The sequence below is a fragment of the Enhydra lutris genome, unplaced genomic scaffold, assembly GCF_002288905.1.
Source record: "Enhydra lutris kenyoni isolate GAN:26980312 unplaced genomic scaffold, ASM228890v2 scaffoldscaffold1, whole genome shotgun sequence".
Classification (NCBI taxonomy): domain Eukaryota; kingdom Metazoa; phylum Chordata; class Mammalia; order Carnivora; family Mustelidae; genus Enhydra; species Enhydra lutris.
The window spans coordinates 50037431-50059620 of record NW_019154085.1 but is presented as its reverse complement, the minus strand read 5'-3'; the positions used below and the strand labels follow the sequence as shown (position 1 = coordinate 50059620).

The following is a 22190-nucleotide window of genomic DNA, read 5'->3' as shown; positions in this document are numbered from 1 at the left end:
CTGTTTTTAATTAAAAATTAGAAAGTCAGTTACTTCAACAGCTTCCATACTTACATGGACTCTTCCTGGGTATACTGAGAAAACAAAGTGTCTTGTGAAACATCCAGATTATTATACATGACAGGAATATCATATCTGAAAAAGAGCTTACATAAATAACTTCAAAATGTGATATTCCTATAATTAGAAATTAAACTTAGATTTGTACATCTACTTATCTTTTAAGAACAATGTAAAATTAAGGCTTAGATATTTATTTTCCTCAAAATCATTTTTGATTTTTTCCAACACTACCTCCATTAAGGAGTCAGCTATGAAGGCATAAACATGTAGTATGTTACTAAATAAACATTTTTATTATGAAATGCAGCCATGTACGGCATATCTTTTTGGCCTTAAAATATATATTAAAATATATATATACCTAGTATTTCAGTTCTAAACACAAAGTTACAGTTATACTGCATGAAATCTAAATGTGAGTACAGAACACCCAATTCACGATAAAAGGCTACAAACCTCTTTGTTTTGAGTACTTCTTTCTGATGTTCTGTTAGTATTCTTTCCTTTGCTTCTTTTCCTTCTGGAGGTATAAACACGAAATCAGTAGACTTTTCCTCTTCCAAAGGCATTTCACTCTTTGTTTTTGTAGAAGATGGTTCTAATTTCAACTGCAAATTTATAAAATGCAAATGTACATTTGAGTTTCCAAATTATTTTCCAATACTTCAATCAATCTCTACTCTAGCACTCTATAAACTTAGAGTATAAACTTATAATGACTTAGGAAGTTTGAAGTTCAAACCTATTGGATAAGTTAATAATTAGTACAATTATCCTTGGTTAATAGTACAATGCCCCTCACTTTCTGCTTCTAATCAACATTCGGAAAATAAAAACTATTATGCCTCTTTAAAAAGTAGGCAATTTACCAACAAAGCGTAGACAAATATGTTTTTCAGGCCAACTTACAAAAATCCAGTGCTTTGGCAAGAAGAGAATGTATGAGCAGCTTTCAAGCTGAAGCATAAACCAAGTCAAATTGAGTAAAAGTTGCCAATATAATACACGCTCCATACCAGTAACACTGGTACTGTTATTTTTACAAATTTTCAGTGCAACGGTTTACATTTCTACTTTTTAACTGAAACAAGACTGTGTTGAGAGTCATTCTTCAAAAATGGTATTTTTTCTTTCATTTTTGCCAAGGCCATGGTTTCAAGATTCTAGAATACCCTCATTAGAAGTCACGGGGAGAAAATTACTACGTGAAAATCAGTTAGTTACTGCGTGGAAATCAGTTACTGCCAATTAGTAAGATTAAGGTTAATAGACTTGAGGCCAAAATAGGTATCTTACCTAAGTGTTCTCTTTCTATTCAGTAACAGAAGTTCTAAAATGTTCTTATGCTACCTATACTATATTCATACCTAGATTTCATTCCATCTCAAGGGGGCTACTGCCTGAATTAACTATACTTAATGAATGTTACATATTTTTTCTAAAAGATTTTATTTGTCAGAGAGAAAATAAGAGGGGGAGCAGCAGAGAAACAGACTTCCCACTGAGCAAGAAGCCTAATGTGGGACTTGATCCCAGGACCCTAGGATCATGACCTGAGTTGAAGGCAGACAAGTAACCAACTGAGCCACCCAGGCCCACCTGGATGCTACATATTAAGCACACTTTAGTAAGAATGAATCAATTCACAAAGCTTCTAGACTTCCACGCTATCTTAATAGTCTTTTTAGGTCAAGCTCTATTTTTCCCCTTTAATCCTATCTTCTATTTGGCCTTTAATCACTTTTTTCCCCTATTAGAAGCTGTATTTTCTCCAACATCCATCTACTTTATTATTAAATTACCATTAAATAAAAGTTTGGAAAAACATACTTTGACTGGTGGTTTCTTATTTTCTTTTGCATCCTTTGTTTGTGCCAGAAAAGAATCTCTTTTTCCACTTGATTTTCTTTCCATGCCACTTATCTTCATATTTAACTGTGAATTTTCTGTCTGTTTTATTAAAAATGAAAGTTTTTAAGTGCAAATGTTCTATTTCTCCTTTTCATGCTTTGAAAATTCCAGTATAATAAATACTCATTTCAAGTATAAAAATCTCTTCTCATTATTCACTTATTAAAATCATGTCAAAGAAAACATGTCTAATTTATTAACAGCAAACAGGTTTGGCATCTCTAACTCATACAGTAGCTACTTTGCACCATTTTTATAAATTTTATGAATTCTGAATATTTTGAGAATTTTACAAATTGTAAAAATAAGATACACAAATAAATGCTAAAAGTCAATCAAATTAATGAACTCAAAGATCTCTCCTATTACTGGGAATATTTCTAAGAAACAATAACATTCATAAAACTTTAAATATCAAACAAGGAGGCATGCATGATAGAAAGTATTACCTATCATATCCCTTTTAGACTTTTTCAGGATGAATTACAAGTCTCCACAAATCTAATTATCTGATAAGGAATTTTATTTTGGCCAAAAATGAAAACTGGAGTGCTTAGGTAACTGTTAACTTTTCTCTCATAGGTTCTAAACAATGAACAGCTAAGACTCCATTTGTTGTTGAGTAGGAAAAAAGTTGTGTAATAATGTCTACCTCATGGGTATGTAATACCCATACTTTTACTCCTTGATCAGACAGTGATTATTAGCCAAAGTAATCTTGTTCCAAATGGGTTATATGATAGCAAAGATGTGTTTTTCTGACAGAAGGAATGAGATATGCTGGGAAAGAACTGAGAAAATGAAGGGCAACTCTTGCTTAGACACAGACCAGTAACTATTATTCCTGGTTTACCTAAAGCAACACTTTACCATTTATTTTAATAATTACATCTACAAAGGAAAATACACAAAATGCCATAGTTCAAAAAGGATCATTAATGAACAAGAATCAGAGACTATTTACCTGAGAATCTATGGTGAAATTTACTGCTCTTCTATCAGAAAATTATTTTAGGCCAAAGGGCAAAAAAATATCTAAATAAACAAATGAAACTACATCAAACTAAAAACCTTTTGCACAGTGAAGGAAACCATACACAAAATGAAAAGGCAATCTACCGAATGGGAGAAGATATTCACAATACACCTGGATAAGGTGTTAATATCCAAAATACGTAAAGAACTCATGCAACTTAATATTAAAAAAAAAAAAAAATAATCCCAACTAAAAGATGGGTAGAGGACTTGAACACATTTTTTTTTTTAAGATTTTATTTATTTGACACATGGAGAGAGATCACCAGTAGGCAGAGAGGCAGGCAGAAAGAGAGGGGGAAGCAGGCTCCCCGTGGAGCAGAGAGCCCGATGCGGGACTCAGTCCAGGACCCTGAGATCATGACCTGAGCTGAAGACAGAGGCACAACCCACTGACCCACCCACGCACCCAACTGAACACATCTTTTACTGGAGATATAGAGGGCCAACAGGCACATGAGTATATACGCTCAATGTCACTATCATCATCAATGATATGCAAAGGAAAAAATCACACCATGACGTGGGACTATTATGGAAAAGAAAAAATAAGTGCTAGCAAAGATGTGGAGGAAAAGGAACCCCTATACAACTGCTGGTGGGAATATAAATTGGTGCGACCACTATGAAACACAGTATGGAAGTGCCTCAAAAAATTAAAAACGGGGCGCATGGGTGGCTCAGTTGGTTAAGCGACTGTCTTCAGCTCAGGTCATGATCCCAGGGTCCTGGGATGGAGCCCCGCACTGGGCTCTCTGCTCAATGGGGAGCCTGCTTCCCCCTCTCCCTCTACTGCTCTGCCTGCTAGTGTCTCTCGCTCTGTCAAATAAATAAATAAAAATCTTTAAAAAAAAAAATTTAAGAACAGAACTACCACAGAACCCAGTAGTTTCACTTCTGGGTATTTGTCCAAGGAATTCAACCCCACCAATTTGAAGAGATGTTCACCCTCATGTTCACTGCAGCATTACTTAAAAAAATCAAGACATGGAACAACCAAGTACTCACTGAAAGATAAATGGGTAAGACAAACACACAAAATCGACTATCACTTGACCATAAAAATGAATGAAATCTTGTCATTTGTGACAACATGGATCAACCTAGAGGGTATTATGTTAAGTGAATATCAAAGACAAATACTGTAGGATTTCTCTAACATTTGCAATCTAAAATGTAACATGAACAAACAAAGCAAAACAGACTCAAAGACAGGAAACAAACTGCTGGTTACCAGAAGGGGGAGTGGTTGGGGACATATGAAATTGGTGAAGGAGATTAAAAAGTACAAACTTCCTGTTATAAAAGAAAGAAGTCATGGAATGCTAAGTATAAGAATACAGTGGGTAGGGGCTCCTGGGTGGCTCAGTGGGTTAAGCCTCTGCCTTCGGCTCGGGTCATGATCCCAGGGTCCTGGGATCGAGCCCCCCATCGGGCTCTCTGCTCAGCGGGGAGCCTGCTTCCTCCTCTCTCTTTCTCTCTCTGCCTGCCTCTCTGCCTGCTTGTCATCTCTGCCTGTCAAATAAATAAATAAAATCTTAAAAAAAAAAAAGAATACAGTGGGTAATATTGCCATAACTCTGTAAAACAGATGGCAAACTAGACCTATGAAGGTCATTTCATGATGTATAAAAATATCAAATCACCGATGTACACCTGAAAGAGGATACTCTAGGTCAATTATACTTCAATTTTTTAAGTGTTTAAAGCTAGGAAATGGACTTCATAGAAAAACCCTGATCATGACGCTCTTATGCTCCAGTTTTACGCACTTATCACGTCAAAAAAATTTCTAACATTTTGTCTTTTAAGAAATTACACTGCAATCCAATAAATTAAGTGCTCAAATATTCAAAAGTAAAAAAATCTCAACTTACTGAATCTGAGTATGGACCACTGGATTCCTCCGTAATTTCAACATTTTCCAAACCAGGTAAAAGCAACAGAAATTTCTGTTTGGCTTGTCTTAGTACTGGTCTTTAAAAAAGTACATAAACATACACACCTTGAGTCAAGTAGTACTGGTGAATACTGGTAATATGTTAATAATAACACTTTAATCATAATTTTAGAGTACCAAAATACATCCACCTTAAAGACTGTTTCTCATTCTACATAAACAAAACTGGGACAAATGTAGAGTTTTTAGTTTTTTGCTAACCTCTTCAGTTCCCAAATATTCTTCTTTAAGAAGTTTCCCAATTTTTATCATGTAAGATTCTAAGCAAAAGTAGACTATTACATTAAACTCTTGTGTACACATCACCTATATTTAGTAACCACCAATTTCTTGCTTTTTATATTCTTTTATTAAGGAAAATTTAATACTGCTTTTAATGTTCCTAAAATCACGGTTACTCTCAGGACCAAAGTAAGAGGTCAAGTTATGTTTAATAACTACCATGTTATTCCAAGTAACATTTCAACTGAGTAAATGTTCTGCAATAATTCTTCAAAATAAAAATTCATATTAAAACCAAAATACCAATTTAAGCAATCACAGTAACTATATAAAATAGTTTTGTGCTTAGCATACTTTAACTCTTCAGGGTAAGTCAACGTTGTCACTTTAGCAAATGTGGCATTCCAGAACTGAGCACTTTGTTTTCTAATCTGCTTATTCTTGTGCAAAAATATTATGCATAATAATGGAGAGATCTGTTCAAGAAGTTCGCTGTCATAAGTTCCAGTGTAGCTGAAGTGTAGACAAGCAATTATCTCTCCCAGTAGCTTTTCTAACTAGGAAAAAGGAAAATTTTATTACGATAACATATGGAAATGTCCTTTTAAAACAGGAAAAAATAAAAGCACAAAACATACTGAACAACTCAAAACATGTTATTATTTCAATTTTTTAAATTCAAACTTTTTTTTTAAAAGTTCCCATCTGTTTCCTTAAATATATGATTATAAACTGACAAATTATCAGGTGAATTTACTGTGATTATTAATACAAAACCATGATTTCAAACAATCTTCCATTAACAGAAAAAATTACATTTCCTCATGAACAGAGAGGAATAGTTAACTACACAAGTTTTACCTATAAAATACTAGGAACCAATTACCCTCACGTATAAAGGGCTAAGATAGGAGGTGGGGAGCTGTATGAATTTAAAGCAACATGACTGAATCCTTCTTTAAAAACTATGTGCCCATGTCATGTTATTAAATGTCCATTAAAACTGGAAGTATAATCCTTTTACAAATCAGAACTATGTACCAGGAAGACAATTACCTAAACCCTAACATTTTTTCACCATGAAAATATGTTTTATAGACAACTGTCTATTTTTACCTTGTTGCTCATACAACTATACACTTTAGGAACTTCATCAAGCCTGGGAAGAAAAACACAAGAGTACCACTTATATTTCAGAAAGTAAAACCTAAAAATATGTAATGTAGCCATAAAAATGAGACATGTGTAGTGATATAAAAAGGTGCCCAAGACTTAATTTTAAAAATGTCAAATTATCAAACAACGTGAAACAAACCTATCTTCAAAAAATGAACCCCCGGGGTGGGAGAGCCACAGAAAAACATCTAGAATAGATCTCAAAATACTAATATTAGTCACTTCTTTCTGTACCTCTTTAAAAAAGCATAAATTGGGACGCCTGGGTGGCTCAGTGGGTTAAAGCCTCTGCCTTTGGCTCAGGTCATGATTCCATGGTCCTAGGATCGAGCCCCGCATCAGGCTCTTTGCTCAGCAGGGAGCCTGCTGCCCTCTTTCTCTCTGCCTGCCTCTCTGCCTAATTGTGATCTCTATCTGATAAATAAATAAAATCTAAAAAAAAATAAATTAAAAAAAATTTAAAAGCATAAATTATTTTTACGCTTAAAGACTAAAAGATGCACAAAAAGCTAATGTACTTTTATCAAATTTGTTCCTAAGACTTTCTCCATGTATTTAATTTTTAAAAGACAGACTATTAAGACTGAACCACATAAGCTTGCTAGAAGAAACATCGATGAATCCTTTCAAATTGCTTTTTTAAAAAAGTTATGTTATTTGGGAGTTTTCATGGTTCAAGGCATTGCTTATTTCAATTCATATGGAAAGGATACTGTAAATTTTTACAGGGTAATTCAGAAATTTAAGTATGTATACCTTTTGAACCAACAATCTGACATCTAGGACCTCTTTTTGCAGAAGTAGTGGCAAACGTGGACACTGTTATGTGTACAAATATGTTCAACTATAATACTGTTAAGTTAGGGAAAAGGCTAGAAAAACATTTATGTCTGCTAAGAGGAAACCGGGTACAAAGATTTATGGAACCCTCTGCAGACATCAAAGAGAATGAGATTCTTAGATGAACGGTACAAGATGCATACAATATTTTAAGGGTATATCATATACTTAACCACAAAGTAGCATGTCAAATATGCTTCATATACATCGTAAATTTAACAGGTATGCTTGTTTGTATTATCAAATCTGAAAAGGTATGCACTAAATTGAAAGGGGGGGTTGAACTAGCACACAAAATTTAAAAACTCCCAATTTCTACCTCTTATTTATGTATGATTTGAACTACCTTTTTAACAAATGCAGTTTAATATATTACCCTCTTCACTAAATGGTAACAATTACCATCCATAACAAGAAGCTAACAGGAAAATGACAAAAGTTTGCTACCTACATCTAAAGACATTTAATTCAAAGCTATTACATAGAAATTCTAAATACTTACTTTAAGTTTTCATAAAATAATGCCAGAGGTCTTGTTAAAGTTGCAAATATTTTTCGGATCATAGAAGGCAAAGAAATACGTCCAAGTACATTAGAAAGAATACTGATGATTGAGTTGCCGACAGTGAGAAGAGTATCAGAATGTACTTCCTTGAAGCTCAGAGTGTGGAAAGAATAGATCACTCTCACAGTAAGTTTAAATAAAGAGGCCAATTTCCCTAGAGGTTCCTTCTTCTTTTTGGACCAATCTGAAGGTCTCTGTGGTGCTAAGATAAAATTGAATTTATTAAAAACTCAAGTATTTTGAAAAGTGTTACTCTATGTCTTTATAATTTATATCATTTAAATGAAAAATAATCTATAAAAATGACAGATACTTCTAATATACATGTTTCTGTAGAGTGATACCCACAAATCTTAAAATGATATACCATTAGTGCTAAGTATCACAACATTGTCTTTAAAACTGAAGCAGAGACAAAAACTAGTAGGCAGATCTAGAAGAAATCCAGAAAAATGAGTATTTTCTCTAAGGAGTTGTGAAATGCATTTCAAATGTTTATATTCTGAATTTCAACAACTGATTTGTAAGAAAGTACTAAGTTATAAGACAAGGTCCATGGAGTGCCTGGGTGGTTCAGTCACTTAAGTGTCTGACTCCTGTTTTAACCTCATGTCATGATCTCACTGATGGTGGGATCAAGCCCTGTGACAGGCTTTGCACTCATCAGGGAGTAGGCCTAAAGATTCTCTCCTTCTGCCCCGACCCCCGAACTCACATGCAAGTGCTTGCCGTAAGATAAATAGATCTTTTTTTTTTTTTTTTAAAGATAGGTTCCAAAATTAACTTTAGAAGTCACAAAACTTCCCTTAGAAATTATTGCTCCCCAGGTCATCTATAATAAACTGAACTCTACAAATAACACTCAACAAGTCACAGATCCAAATCCTCAGAAAGAATGCAAAAAAGGCAAGCCTAATGTATCTCAAAAGCACTGTCTGACTTTTCTGTGTACTATTTTTAGATCCTGTCTCTCTTCAGATACCTACCTACAGGGATAAACCCACATTTGTCAAGAAAATCACAGATTTTTAAAAATTACCTTTCCCTCAAAGAATCCTTAATAGATTCAGATTTAAGAGAAAACTCTAAATCAGTGCTTGTTGATGAAAAATATCATGTGGTGAAATAAAAAACAAGTGTTACCAACAAAAGGAAGTCAACCTTCTTCCCTAGGGAATGGCCACCGAAAAATTCCAGGCCAGTATGCTAAGGCTGAGAAGACAGCCATGAATCACGTGACACATATCCCACACCTGTCTACTCAAGAGGATCCAGGAGCAGTGACATCTTAACAATAATGAACAGATCTCGGTTTCTAAATGCCATCCATCCTCAGCAAAGGACCAACGTTCCTTGGAAATATGGTTGGTTCCAGGCTGAAGGATAGAGTACAGGGGTCAAAAAATAATGGAAACACATGAAATGGTCATACAGGCCAACAAAAGCACAAGTATTAATAACAATGAATTATAAACCACTGAATAACAGAAAGCCAGTGATAAAAATAAAATAAGGTAGGGGCACCTGGGTGGCTCAGTCAGTTAAATGGCTGACGCTGGATTTTGGCTCAGGTCATGATCTCAGGATCTTGAAGGTGAGCCTCAAGTCCAGCTCTCTCCTCAGCAGAGAGTCTGCTTGAGATTCTCTCTACCTTTGGCCCTCCCCTACTCACACTGGTGCACTCTCTCTCTAAAATAAACAAACCTTAAAAAAATATATCCAGGACAAACGAAGCTATAGCTTACATCAGGATGTCATTTGCACCTGGAAGTAACTGGTGCCTAGTAGTGCTCAACAGCTATAGAATGATTTTATTTTTTTTAAGGCCCCAAAGTGGGACATGAACGCATGACCCTGAATGTAGAATGATTTACCATGAAAATATGAGATAAATATCAGGGACAGCTTTTAGAATTAATGTAATTAAAGACAAAGGAGATAAACATCTTGATATAATTCAATATAATCAAATGAAACGATGTGAACTACTCTGGTAATCCTCTTGGTGCTTTAGAGAAGAAGTATTAATGGATAATAAATTCATGGGTGAAAGTTTGCTTAGAAAAAGGATATTTACATAGTCTTAAAGAACCTGCCACAAAATATTAATTACTCATAGGTACTTACTTATAATAGAAAACCTGGCAGATACTGTGTTAACCAACTAGTAAGTGTTAACATCACCAGTAATGGGACAAATAAGAACATTCTAACAAACATCAAAGTTTCCTGCCCAGATAATTCCTTGCCTATGATGGAATAAGTAAAATCACTCATATTAGGCAATCTGTAAATAGAATAATACTGATCTTTCCAGGTTATACAAAGGAAGAAAGATATTTGTGTGTGTGACAGAGACAAAGGAGAGAGATCACAAGCATGTGCAAAAACACATGAGCTCATAGCATACCAAGGTTATACAACATAGTTTTATGACAACCACATATGACATAGTTATACAACATCTAAAGCAGGTAAAATGAGGTCAGAAAAGATATTAGGATTTGATCTCAATAGTTTAGACAGTTATGTTTATGCAATAGTGGGTGAACAAAGTAAAAAAGTACTTACATTTAACTTTGGGCTGATACTTAATATTGTATGGTGAGAAGTCGATGCAATCAATCATTACAGTAACTATGTGAATGATCCTATCCAAGAACAACAAATTCTAGGAAAGAACAATTAAGTGTTTTATTAGAAACTTTCAAATACTGGCATAGTTTCCAAAAATAGTAAGAATCAACAAAAAATATGACCTTCACCGCCATATATAACATGTAATGTATATGAATGAAGTATACAGTTATAAATATTTCCTAGTTAACTGCTGTGCACCAAGGACCATAATTTTTGTTTCCTCACATTTAGGGAAGATAATTCAGTCTTAAGATGCCCATAAGACTCAGCATATAAAACTAGTAAATTGAGAATGGAAGAGCAAGGTTCTCAATTAGATTCTTTATCAGATTCTTCATGAAAGATTTTTTTAAACTTTTTTTTTTTTTAAAGATTTTATTTATTTATTTGAGAGACAAAGATCACAGGTAGGCAGAGAGGAAGGCAGAGAGAGAGAGAGAGGAGGAAGCAGGCCCCTTGCTGAGCAGAGAACCAGATGTGGGGCTCAATCCCAGGACGCTGGGATCATGACCTGAGCTGAAAGCAGAGGCTTTAACCCACTGAGCCATCCAGGCGCCCCTCTTCATGAAAATTTTAAGTGTTCATTAAACCCAGGGATAAAACTAAAAATGAAGTTGCTAAGGTCCCTCATATCCTTTTCCTCCTCCTCCTTCTGAAATCCAACTGAAATAAAAAATTCACAGAAGCATCAGATATTTCCTAGAAAAACTTTTCTAAAGGCAGGGAGGGAAGACTAAAAAACAGAACAAAGGAAATTACAGCATCAATTCCAAAACAGTGAGCTTTCCTAGCAAAACTGAGTAACAGGAGACATACTGAGAGTTCTAAGAAAAAAAATTAATTAAAACAAATACTGAAATCAAAGATCTATAAAACAGATGCACTTTCTTCTCCCCTTATTCTCCATTACTAACCACTTTTCCACTTCACTAGACTAATATTCATATGTCTGCCCCCCAAAGATAACCTCCCCAATGAGTATTATGGGCCAGGAGGAGGAAAAGCAGCAGTGCCCTAGTTAACTAACGAAAACTATGTGGAAAGTCAGTCCAGATGACAATCTATATTTTCATGTAGAAAAGCTATCGAAGTTCCAAGTGCTTCCTCCTTGCTCATAACTTCAAAGTAAAGGACGCTTCTAACTACAATTTGCTATCAAGACTGGAAAAACGGCTCTCTTTTCAGTTAGGAAATGCATTCCAGCTACCAATGTCAACCTTGATCAACAAACGTGTACAATCCTATCTTTGGTTGCTGGGGTAAAATGGATATTAATATTAAAAAGGGATATAAATATTAAATTTGAATGGATATTCAAATTTGACAGATGAATATAAGTTTCAATAGTAGTATCTGAACGAAGCTAAGCATTAAAACATAGTCCATGTCTCAGAGCTGGAGAGTATAATGCTAAGCAAAATAAGTCAGTCAGAGAAAGACACACCCCATATAATTTCACTCATGTAGAATTTAAGAAACAAAGCAAACAAACAACAAATAGGGGATAAAAAGAGAAAGAGAAACCAAGATAGAGACTCTTAATCATAGAGAACAAACTGATGGTTAGCAGAGAAGTGGGTGAGTGAATGGGTGAAATGGGTGATGGGGGATTAGGGAGCACACTTGTCATGATAAGCACCAGGTACCATAAGGAATTGTTGAATCACTATATTGTACATGTGAAACTAAAATGACACTGTATGTTAACTAACTGGAATTAAAACAAAAGCTTTAAAAACCATAAAAAAAAAAACCATAGTCCATGTCTTATTCAATATGAAATTAAACATACTTATTAGAACATTCCCGTATTTACTTATATGCTATAAAAAACACAGAAAGGTTAAAACATAAAATAAGTAGAGAAATACATACAAAGAAAATCCTAAATCTATACAATGGAAATACATGTAATAATTACAATAAATGAACTTAGTTAAATATAACATGGATGAACCTTCCAATTGAAACATTGAGCCCAAAAGACACACAATATGATTTTACTATAAAATTTACTATAAAAGGAACACTGCTAAACAAATGTACGTAATATACAAGTATGGGTGTATAGTAAAAATATTTTTAATGAAACAGATTTTCAAAAAGTTAGGACAGTAATTCCCTCTTAGGGAGAGGAGGGCATGGTGATTTAAAATGCATAGGGGACGGGGTACCTGGGTGGCTCAGTGGGTTAAGCCTCTGCCTTCGGCTCAGGTCATGATCTCAGGGTCCTGGGATCGAGTCCCACATCAGGCTCTCTGCTCGGCAGGGAGCCTGTTTCCCCCTCTTTCTCTGACTACCTGTGATCTCTCTCTCTGTCAAATAAATAAATAAAATATTTGAAAATAAAATAAAATAAAATAAAATACATAGGGGAGCAACTATGGTGCTGACAATGCTCCATTAACTGAACTGGATGATGCCTACAGAAATATTTCTGCATGATAATTTGTCAAACTGAAATGTTTCATGCTATTTTCTTTGCAAGTTTCTCAGTGTAAGTTAAAAAAAAAAAGATTACAGGTTCTCAAAAAGATGTGAGCATATTGTATCAATAATATCAAGTTGGTAAAATCCAAAAAAAGGCAGCAAAGAGGAACTAATTACTGTGAATTCATAAAGACACAAAATAAGACAGTGTAGCATTAAAATATGTAATAAACATTTTCAAATACATCAAATTCACAATCAGGGAGACCCTTTATTAAAGCTCTCAGGAACAGGAGATGGGGTAGGATGGTAGACTAGGAAGATCATTTCATCTCCCAAATACACCTAAGATCACACCCACATCAGTACAAATAACCCAGAAATGACACAAAAACTGGCAGAACATATTCTTCATGGCTGAAGGTAGAAAAGTGGCCATACGGCAAACAGAAGGGAGGGTGGAGATGAGCTTGGGGATCAAGCTGGCTCACAAAATACTCCCCAGTAGGGAGAGCCACTGCAAGCACAGAGAAGGAAAGCAGCAGACCCTATCCCAGGCACCAGGAAGATGAATCCCTGTAACATTTGGCTCTGTGTGAGGCTCAACACCTGGAACTTTTTAATAAAATCCGCTGGCTAAGCCAGGACTACCAGCAGAAATTGAGTCCCCCACCTTAAAGGGACAGCAACAAGAATACAAACAGCATACAAACAACCTCATTGAGATACAGCACAGATACAGCAGTCTAAGAGATGCCTGGGGTACAAGGGAAAGACAAAGACATATATAACTAATCCCCAAACAAGTGCTGGAGGAATAGGGATCTTTAAGAGACTCATCCAAGAACAAAAGCTGGCAGGTGCCAATTGCACTCCCCAATGGCCAGGCTAGATACATGGACGTGTACAGGAACTAGATCGGCAAGATACTCTCCACCTCGCCTGCTAACGGCTTGCCTTGCCCCACACAACAACAAATGTATGAAACACCCTGAAGCACCAGGTTCTAGTGAACAGGGGACACTGTTACTGCAGGGCACTACAGGACCTCTTCTTCATATGGCCACTACTTACAAGAGCAGGAGACACAGCTGACGTTACTAACATGCAGAAATAGAGAGAGAGAGAGTTAGATAAAATAAGGAGACAGAGGAATATGTCCCAAATGAAAGAACAGGATAAATCCCAGCAGGAGACCTAATGAAATGGAGATATGTAATATGCCTGACAGAAAATTGAAAGTCAATGGTCATAAAGATGCTCAATGACTTGACAAGAGACTGGAGGACCTCAGTGAGACTCTGAACAGAGAGAAAACGTAAGGGGCACCTGGTGGTTAAGCATCCAACTCTTTATTTAGGCTCAGGTCATGATCTCAAATTCCTGGGACTGAGCCCCAAGTCAAGCACTGTTGAGCTCAGCTCCAAGTCTCCTTGTCCTTCTCCTTCTGCTCCTCCCCGTTTCTCTCAAATTGGTAAATATTTTTTTTAAAAATAGAAAACATAAAAGCCAACCAGAGATGGAAGAACTAACTCAATAACCAAACTAAAAAAAACACTAGATGGAATAAATAAGGCACTAGATAAAGCATAAGACTGGATCAGTGAGTGACTGGAGGAAGAGTCATAGAAAGCAATCATGCTGAACAAAAGAGAAAAAAGTAATAAAAAGCAAAGAGAGACCATGGAAACTCAGTGACACCATCAAGCATAAACATACACCTTATAGTGATCTCAGAAGAAGAGACAGAAAAAGGGGCAGAAAATTTATTTGAAGAAATAGCTGAGGAACAGTTATATTAAGAACATTTTGACCTAAAACAGAACACACGTTCAAGTGTGCATGGAATGTTCTCCAGGATGGACATGTTAAGCTGCAAAAGAACTCTCAACAAATTAAAAAAAAATCAAACTCATACCATGCATCTTTTCCAACCACAACCTTATGAAACTAGCAATCAACCACAAGAAAGAATCTCAAAGAACACAAATACATGAAAGTTATAAAATAACATGACACTGAACAATGAATGGGGGAAACAAGAAATCATGAAGACATATGAAAATGAAAACACAGTGTTCTGGATGCAGCAAAAGTGGTTCTAAGAGGAAAGTTTATAGCAATATGCACCTACTTCAAGAGGTGCAACAACCTAATCTTAAACCTAAAGGAGCAGGAAAAAGAACAAACATGACCCAAAGCCAGAAGAAAGAAGAAAATAATAAAAATTAGAGCAGATATAGAAGAATTAGAGACAAACAAAAAATAGAACTGATCAATATACCAAAGCTGCGTCTCTGAAAAGTACAACAAAACTGATAAACCTTTAGCCAGATTTATGAACCAAAAAAGAGGACTCAAATAAGTAAAACCAGAAATGAAAGAGGATAAACAGGGACACCTGGCTGCCTTAGCCAGAAGAACATGTGACTCTTGATCTTGGGGTTGTGGGTTTTAGTCCTACCTTGAGTGGAGGGATTACTTAAATAAATATCTTTTTTTTCCTTTTTTCTTCCTTTTTTTGTAAGTTCAATTACTTTAGTAAATATAAGGCTCTTACAGTTACTTATTTCTTCGTGATCAAGCTTTAATACTAGGCATTGTTGAAGGAATCTGTCCCTTTCATTGAGATTAACAAAGTTATTGGCATAGAATGGTTCATGAAATTATTCATTATTTTTTTAAAGACTTTTCTTCATTTAAAAAAATTTTTTTTATTAACATATAATGTATTATTAGCGCCAGGGGTACAGGTCTGTGAATCACCAGGTCTTTTTTCATTTAAATCTCATTAACATATAATGTGTTACTGGTTTCAGAGGTAGAGTTCGGTGATTCATCAGTCTTTTTTTTTTTTTTTAAAGATTTTATTTATTTATTTGACAGAGATCACAAGTAGGCAGAGAGGTAGGCAGAGAGAGAGGAGGAAGCAGGCTCCCTGCTGAGCAGAGAGCCCGATGCGGGGCTTGATCCCAGGACCCTGGGATCATGACCTGAGCTGAAGGCAGAGGCTTTAACCCACTGAGCCACCCAGGCGCCCCATCATCAGTCTTATATAATATCCAGTGCTCATTACATGACATGCCCTCCTTAATGTCCAGCAATAAGCAACCACCCCATCCCCACACCCCCTACCCTCCAGCAACCCTGTTTGTTCCCTATGATTATAAGTCTCTCTTTTTTTCTTAAAGACTTTATTTACTGAGAGAGAGAGAGAAAGTGAAAGAGAAAGCATGAGGGGAGAAGGTCAGAGGGAGAGGCAGACTCCCCATGGAGCTGGGAGCCCGATGTGGACTCGATCCCAGAACTCTAGGATCATGACCCGAAGGCAGTCGCTTAACCAACTCGAGCCACCCAGGCGCCCCTGATTATAAGTCTCTTATGGTGTGTCTCCCTCTCTGATTTCGTCTTGTTTTATTTTTTTCCTCTTTCCCTATGAACGTGTTTCGTTTCTTAAATTCCACATACTAGTGAGATCATGTGGTAATTGTCCAACTGACTTACATAAGTCTTTAAAAAAAAAAAAAAGAGAGAGAAGTAACTAACACCACAGAAATGCAATGGATTATAAGAGAATATTATGAATACTACATGCCAAGTAATCAGACAACCTAGAAGATACTGATCAATTCCTAGAAATATAACCTCCCAAAACTGATCAGGAAGAAACAAAATCTGAACAGAATGGTAACTAGCAATGCAATTAAATCAGTAATCAAAAAACTCCCAACAAACCAAGTCCAGGATCAGATGGCCTCACAGATGAATTCTACCGAACATTTAAAGAACAGTTAAGAACTAACTATTCTTCTCAAACTATTGCAAAAAATAGAACCAACCAATGCCAAGCAAAATCTAAAGCATACTTCATAAAACCTGACAGATTCTAAATTTCTTCCAGAAGAGAACAAAGATGAAAACATAATCAAGACAATATTTAAAAGATTAAAACTATGGCTGCACATTCTCCCTAACAGTTATAAAGTCACTCAACAAATTTAACTATGTACCAGATAAAGTCCAGGGATACAAATCAACACAGAATGTCCCTAACCTCATGGAGTGTTGGTTAAGGAATGTAATGAAGTACACAAATGATTCTGATATAAGCCAAAAAGGAAAACAAAGTGTCATGATAGATATTAACAAATGTAATTAAATAAGATCCCCTGGGGAATGAAGCATTAAGCCTTATAGGCAGTTGTAAGCAGTTAAGATTTTTATTCTAAGTACTACCGAAGTTTTTTCAGTGATAAGATCTGATTTGCATTTTTAAAGTCACTCTGAAATTCTATCATATCAAAATGTAACAATTAAAACTGTGCTAATATTTTTGAAAAGCTATAATTATAAATGCATTAAAAAAATCTGAAAAGACAAATTTCTAGCTCTTGATAGATAGCCTCAAGAGCTAAGAGTGATAACCACTATCAAAGGGTAGAAGTTTTCATCTTTCTAGATGAAAAAAAAATGCTTTAATAGAATTCAAGTGTCAAGAATACTGTATTCATGTACATATGTTAATTATTTGTGTAAATACAAAAAGAGATCTATTCTAGAATGATACATACCAACTAAAAGTATTTGCCTCTTAATAAAGGAATGAAATGAGACCTACTTTTTTAGGTCTACAAACTTCCAAAGGATTGCCTTTAAAGATCAAAGAGATAGATATGAGAAAAGTTGGCTCCTCCTGCAATGGCACAGGCAGATATGCAACACACTAATAAAACTGCAGGACTGTTCAGGGTCCTGAAACACAGACCTCAGAGTCACGTAGACCAAAGACATAAAACTGTTTTTGCAATGCTGCTACTTGTTTTATATTATTAGCCACCTATAAACTAGAAGCCTTGTAAATGACAGTTCACAAATGTTATCTCAATTTATTTGAAAAGTATTCTTCAAATACAACCAAGGTCAGTACTGGGATAAACTCACTGAAAAGCCTGAATCTTCTAAACTGGATATTATCTTGGAAGAAAGTTCCTCACAGCACAAATTCTCTTCTGCAGTTGCTACCAAAGCAGCACAGCGGGCAAATGCTCTATATAATTCTGACCAAGTTCTAAGCAAGGTCTTCATGGTAGCCTAAAAATAACAATAAAAAAGAAAATTTAAAAATGTGTATCTACATATCAAAGACCCAACAGAATATATCTTAAAAGCCACTGTAACATTTAAGGTGTCACAGAAGCGATTAGGGTAGAGTAATAAATTTGCCTCCCCCAGAGAATTCTATTTGAAGACTGTAACAATGCCACAATACCAGCAATTATCAAAGGTCAAGAGGAATTTCTGTCTTCCTTCACCATTTTCCCTTACCCTAAGCTGATTAAAATCATAAGGTGATTGCAGGAAAAATTACTGTAGGAATTTATTATAAAGGATGAAAGAGCATTTTTGAAAAAAATGTAAATTCCTTAAGTAAAGAATATGACATTGCCTTACCACTGGAAATTTCTGTACTGAAAAAATATGGTTTATTGGTAAAGTCAATGCACCATATATGGCACTAAAATTATGTTCTAAGGCATCACCTTGATTCACTTCATTGGTCTGAAACAAGAAAAATAATGAAAAAGTTAGACAAATTACCATCTAATTCTAGTCCTATGTAGTACTATCTTATTTGTAGTGAGGTAGATTCAATGTGGAGATGTTCAAGAGGTGGTGAACTCCTAATAACTATGAATATGACCTTAGTTGGCAACAGGGACTTTGCAGATATAATCAAGTTAAAATAAAGGCATACTGGATTAGGGTAGGCCCTAATCCAATAATCAGTGTTCCTAAAAGTAAAGTGGGATTTGATCAGACAAAAAAGAGAGGTAAAACTGACATGAGAAGACCGAGGGAGACATTAGTGATGTGCCTATAACCCTAGGAACAATCAAAATTTCCAGAAACAAAGACAGTTAAGCAGAGGAACAGAACAATTCTCCCTCAGGGCTTCAGCAGAAGCCATGCCTATCAATATTCTGGGATCTAGAGATATAAAAGAATAAATCCGTATGTTTTAAGGTGTCTCGTGGTAATCTATTACAGCAATGCTGAGAAACAAGCTTGTAGTGTGTAAGGCCTACAAAAGAATCCCAGAGAGAACTCAAAATCTTTTACTATACATAGAAGGTAGGATTCAAGCAAAACAAAAAAAGACCTCTGCTATCCTTCAAACAGCAAGGAATTATTTAGGAATGTAAACTTTTTTCTTTCAGAGGACCATTTAAATGATGTGCTGAACTTAGTAGTGAAAACAATGGTGACCACACTATCCATAATAAATTCTCCGGAGTCTTCATTTCATGTGAGAATTATAGCAAAATATTTCCAGAAAATACTTTCATTTAAAGACTGCTAAAGCAACGGATCAACTATTAATAGTGACAAAAGTTGAGCTCCACACCTTGCCAATAATGTCATATCAGTAAGTATTTAAATGTAAGGGTTATTAGTCAATTCAACAGATTACTGGTTTGGGACTACTCTATGGCTTTGAGGTATTCACCAACTGATTTACCCATGGAATCTGAAGAACATACAGTCTAGTCAAGATAACCATTATTATTCCTCATAGTACAAAGACTGAAAAAACTCAAAATATAAATATGAAAAGTTGTATTATAACATATTGGGAGTCTTCTGGTTTTATGATCACTATTGGAAAAAAGGAAGCTGATTCGTCTCCATTAAATTACATTTTCTCGATTATGCAGAAATGCAATGAAATCAACTAATATAAAAAAGAAATTAATCCCACAGAAAAAAAATTTAACATTTTCTATTCAAGTTCAAACTTCTATTTATTTTCCCATGTGCTCTAATAAGAAAAAAAGGAAAATGTTCCTTAAGCTTTAGGGGAAACATGTAGCACTTATGTCATACCTGATTTATCAATTCAGTTAATGGGGTAACTATAATACTCCACATTCTCCAGAGATGCTCCTTGTTTTGCAACAGCTTTGTGTTTTGATTAATAACATTTAAAACAGAGTCACTGAAAGCTAGTGGTGAAGTTGGACCGGAAAGGACACAGCCAACAAGTGTTTCCAGATTGAGAAAAAACCTGAAGAAGAAAAAAATGGAGCCGTGCATTATCCAGCATTTTCTGCCAAAATATGTTATGCTATTAGAAAATTCTAAAAATAACTGACAAGAAATGATAAAAGTCTCACTTTGGTTTTTTAATTTAAAAAATGATATAGCATGTAACTCAAAAAGAATCTCATTCATCTGGGGCACCCGGATGGCTCAGTTGGTTAAAGCATCTGCCTTTGGCTTGAGTCATGATCCCAGGTCCTGGAATCTAGCTCCACACTGGGCTCCCTGCTCAGCAGGGGCAAGTCTGCTCCTCCCTCTCCTTCCCCCTGCTTGTGCTTTCTGTCTGTCTCTCTCTAAATAATACATAAATAAAATCTTTTAAAAAACCCTCATTAATCAAATAACTTTTCCAATATAAACAAAAGACTAGTTTAAATTACCTCTCATCTTCTACACCATATTCCAAGAGATTATTGTTAAAAATTAACTGAATTAAGAACAAAGCAGGAGTTCCCTGAAGAAAGATGGGAGACTACAGTCAATCTTCTTGTTACAAAAAGTATAATCTTGTTACATCAGTGTTCTACAATCAGTTATGTAAAATGATCCTTTTATGCTAAAGAAATTTAACTTTTGATATTACTTAGAATATGACACAATGGTAGCAAATACACTTCTATAAACTGCACACAAAAATTACTAACTAGTATATTTTACAAACAGTTATTCCATCTGCATGAGCAACTGAGGAATGGTATATTACAGATATAAAAAGAACACTAAAACTTGCTGGACCAATAAATACCAACATCCTGTAAATATTACATTTATTTTACTATAATTAAGGAACCGTTACTATGCTTCCAAATTTTTTAATAGTAAATTTTACTATTTAAAAATAGTACCACTATTACTATGTATAAACAAATAGAAAACTTTCCTGCTAGAACTTTTTGTGTGATTCAGAAAAATAGTTCCATTAATAGTGTCACATTTAATTCCTTTTTTTCTCTTTAACATAATCAGCATTTCCAAAATTTTACAATCTACGTTTCACTATGTTAAGGGAAAAAAAAAAAAGCTCATGGAACTTTATCTTTTCGCTAATTTTAATCATAGCATTACATTTAAGATACTTGCATTAAGAATATCCATATTAGCAACCTGATATGCTGGTGAACCTAATACTTTCTGGGGCAGTCCTTTAATTGTAATTTCCATGAGGACCTAAGAAAAATAAAAAGTTTTGTTGTGTATTAGCCGTAAAAATACTTTACTTAGTCAAAATCTAGTACTGTTAGCTACATTTTTAATTTAACAATTTATCGTTAAGTAATGCTCATTCATTAATGATTCTCTGTTCAAGAAGTTCAAACACAACAATATTTATATATTAATGTGAATTTATTTACATTAGTTTTAAAACTACAAATGCAGAAACATAAAAAAATAAAATGACAAAGTCCTTTATCTCCAGGGAAAACCACGTCTATCAGTTTGTGGAGTTCATTTTTCTAGAACTTCGAAATTTCCATGTATTTAAGTACACAGAGAAACAAAACTTCCTGGACTAGCTGTCATACATATATCCTTTTATAGCATTAATGACATACTGTGAGATACTCTGGAACTGCCCTTCATCTAACTCTGTAGGAGTTTTCACATTAATATATGGAGACATTCTTAACTGCTGTATGAATGCACACAGTCTATTCAAACATTCTTCTATTAATAGCCCTTGAGGTTATTTTTTTAATACTGCAAAAAAGATACTCTGCAATGAACTATGTACTCACTAGTTTAAAAGGAAAGTATATTTCAAAGGACAACTAACTAGAAGCTGGGTTTAAAGACACATCTTTCAAATATTAGAGGCTATCAAACTGCCATTCAATATCATACTGGTATTAATTTGAACTACATAATAAGTGACATGGTATGATGCGAAAGGTTATGTTAGTTAAAATATGCTTCCTTTCATACTCTCATCTGAATCAGACACTAATGATAATACTAAACAGCATTTGCAGACACATTTATTTTGTTCCTGACCCATCGTGCACTGCACATATAAACCTAATTATATAAAACTACTACTATACTTCCTTTACAAAAGGTAGGAGAGTAGAAAAACTGACAAGTTCACTCAGCTAATAAACAACTGGGTGGGGAAATTCAATCTAGTCTGCTCCAGAGCCCTTGCTTTAACCACTATGATCTACTGCCACCGTAGATAGCCCAGTACATAGACTCAGAAGGAATTTAAGTAGGGTACAGTTTACTCCATCTGCAGTTATCTTGGGAGAC

General features: G+C 34.9%; 1 protein-coding gene across 2 annotated transcripts in view; it reads right to left on the bottom strand.

Annotated features, from left to right (window-relative positions):
* Positions 1 to 22190, bottom strand: part of LOC111151280 (replication timing regulatory factor 1) — a 60106-nt gene that overhangs the window by 14165 nt on the left and 23751 nt on the right. For both annotated transcript variants that reach the window (XM_022509199.1, XM_022509292.1), the window contains exons 16-28: positions 21024 to 21110; positions 20324 to 20397; positions 19728 to 19908; positions 18294 to 18401; positions 17784 to 17933; positions 10344 to 10443; positions 7710 to 7974; positions 6308 to 6350; positions 5546 to 5748; positions 4887 to 4986; positions 1894 to 2013; positions 520 to 671; positions 55 to 135 (exon numbers count right to left, since the gene is read on the bottom strand). In XM_022509199.1, coding sequence (XP_022364907.1) covers positions 55 to 135; positions 520 to 671; positions 1894 to 2013; positions 4887 to 4986; positions 5546 to 5748; positions 6308 to 6350; positions 7710 to 7974; positions 10344 to 10443; positions 17784 to 17933; positions 18294 to 18401; positions 19728 to 19908; positions 20324 to 20397; positions 21024 to 21110 — 1664 coding nt within the window. The remainder of the gene's footprint in view (positions 1 to 54; positions 136 to 519; positions 672 to 1893; positions 2014 to 4886; positions 4987 to 5545; positions 5749 to 6307; positions 6351 to 7709; positions 7975 to 10343; positions 10444 to 17783; positions 17934 to 18293; positions 18402 to 19727; positions 19909 to 20323; positions 20398 to 21023; positions 21111 to 22190) is intronic.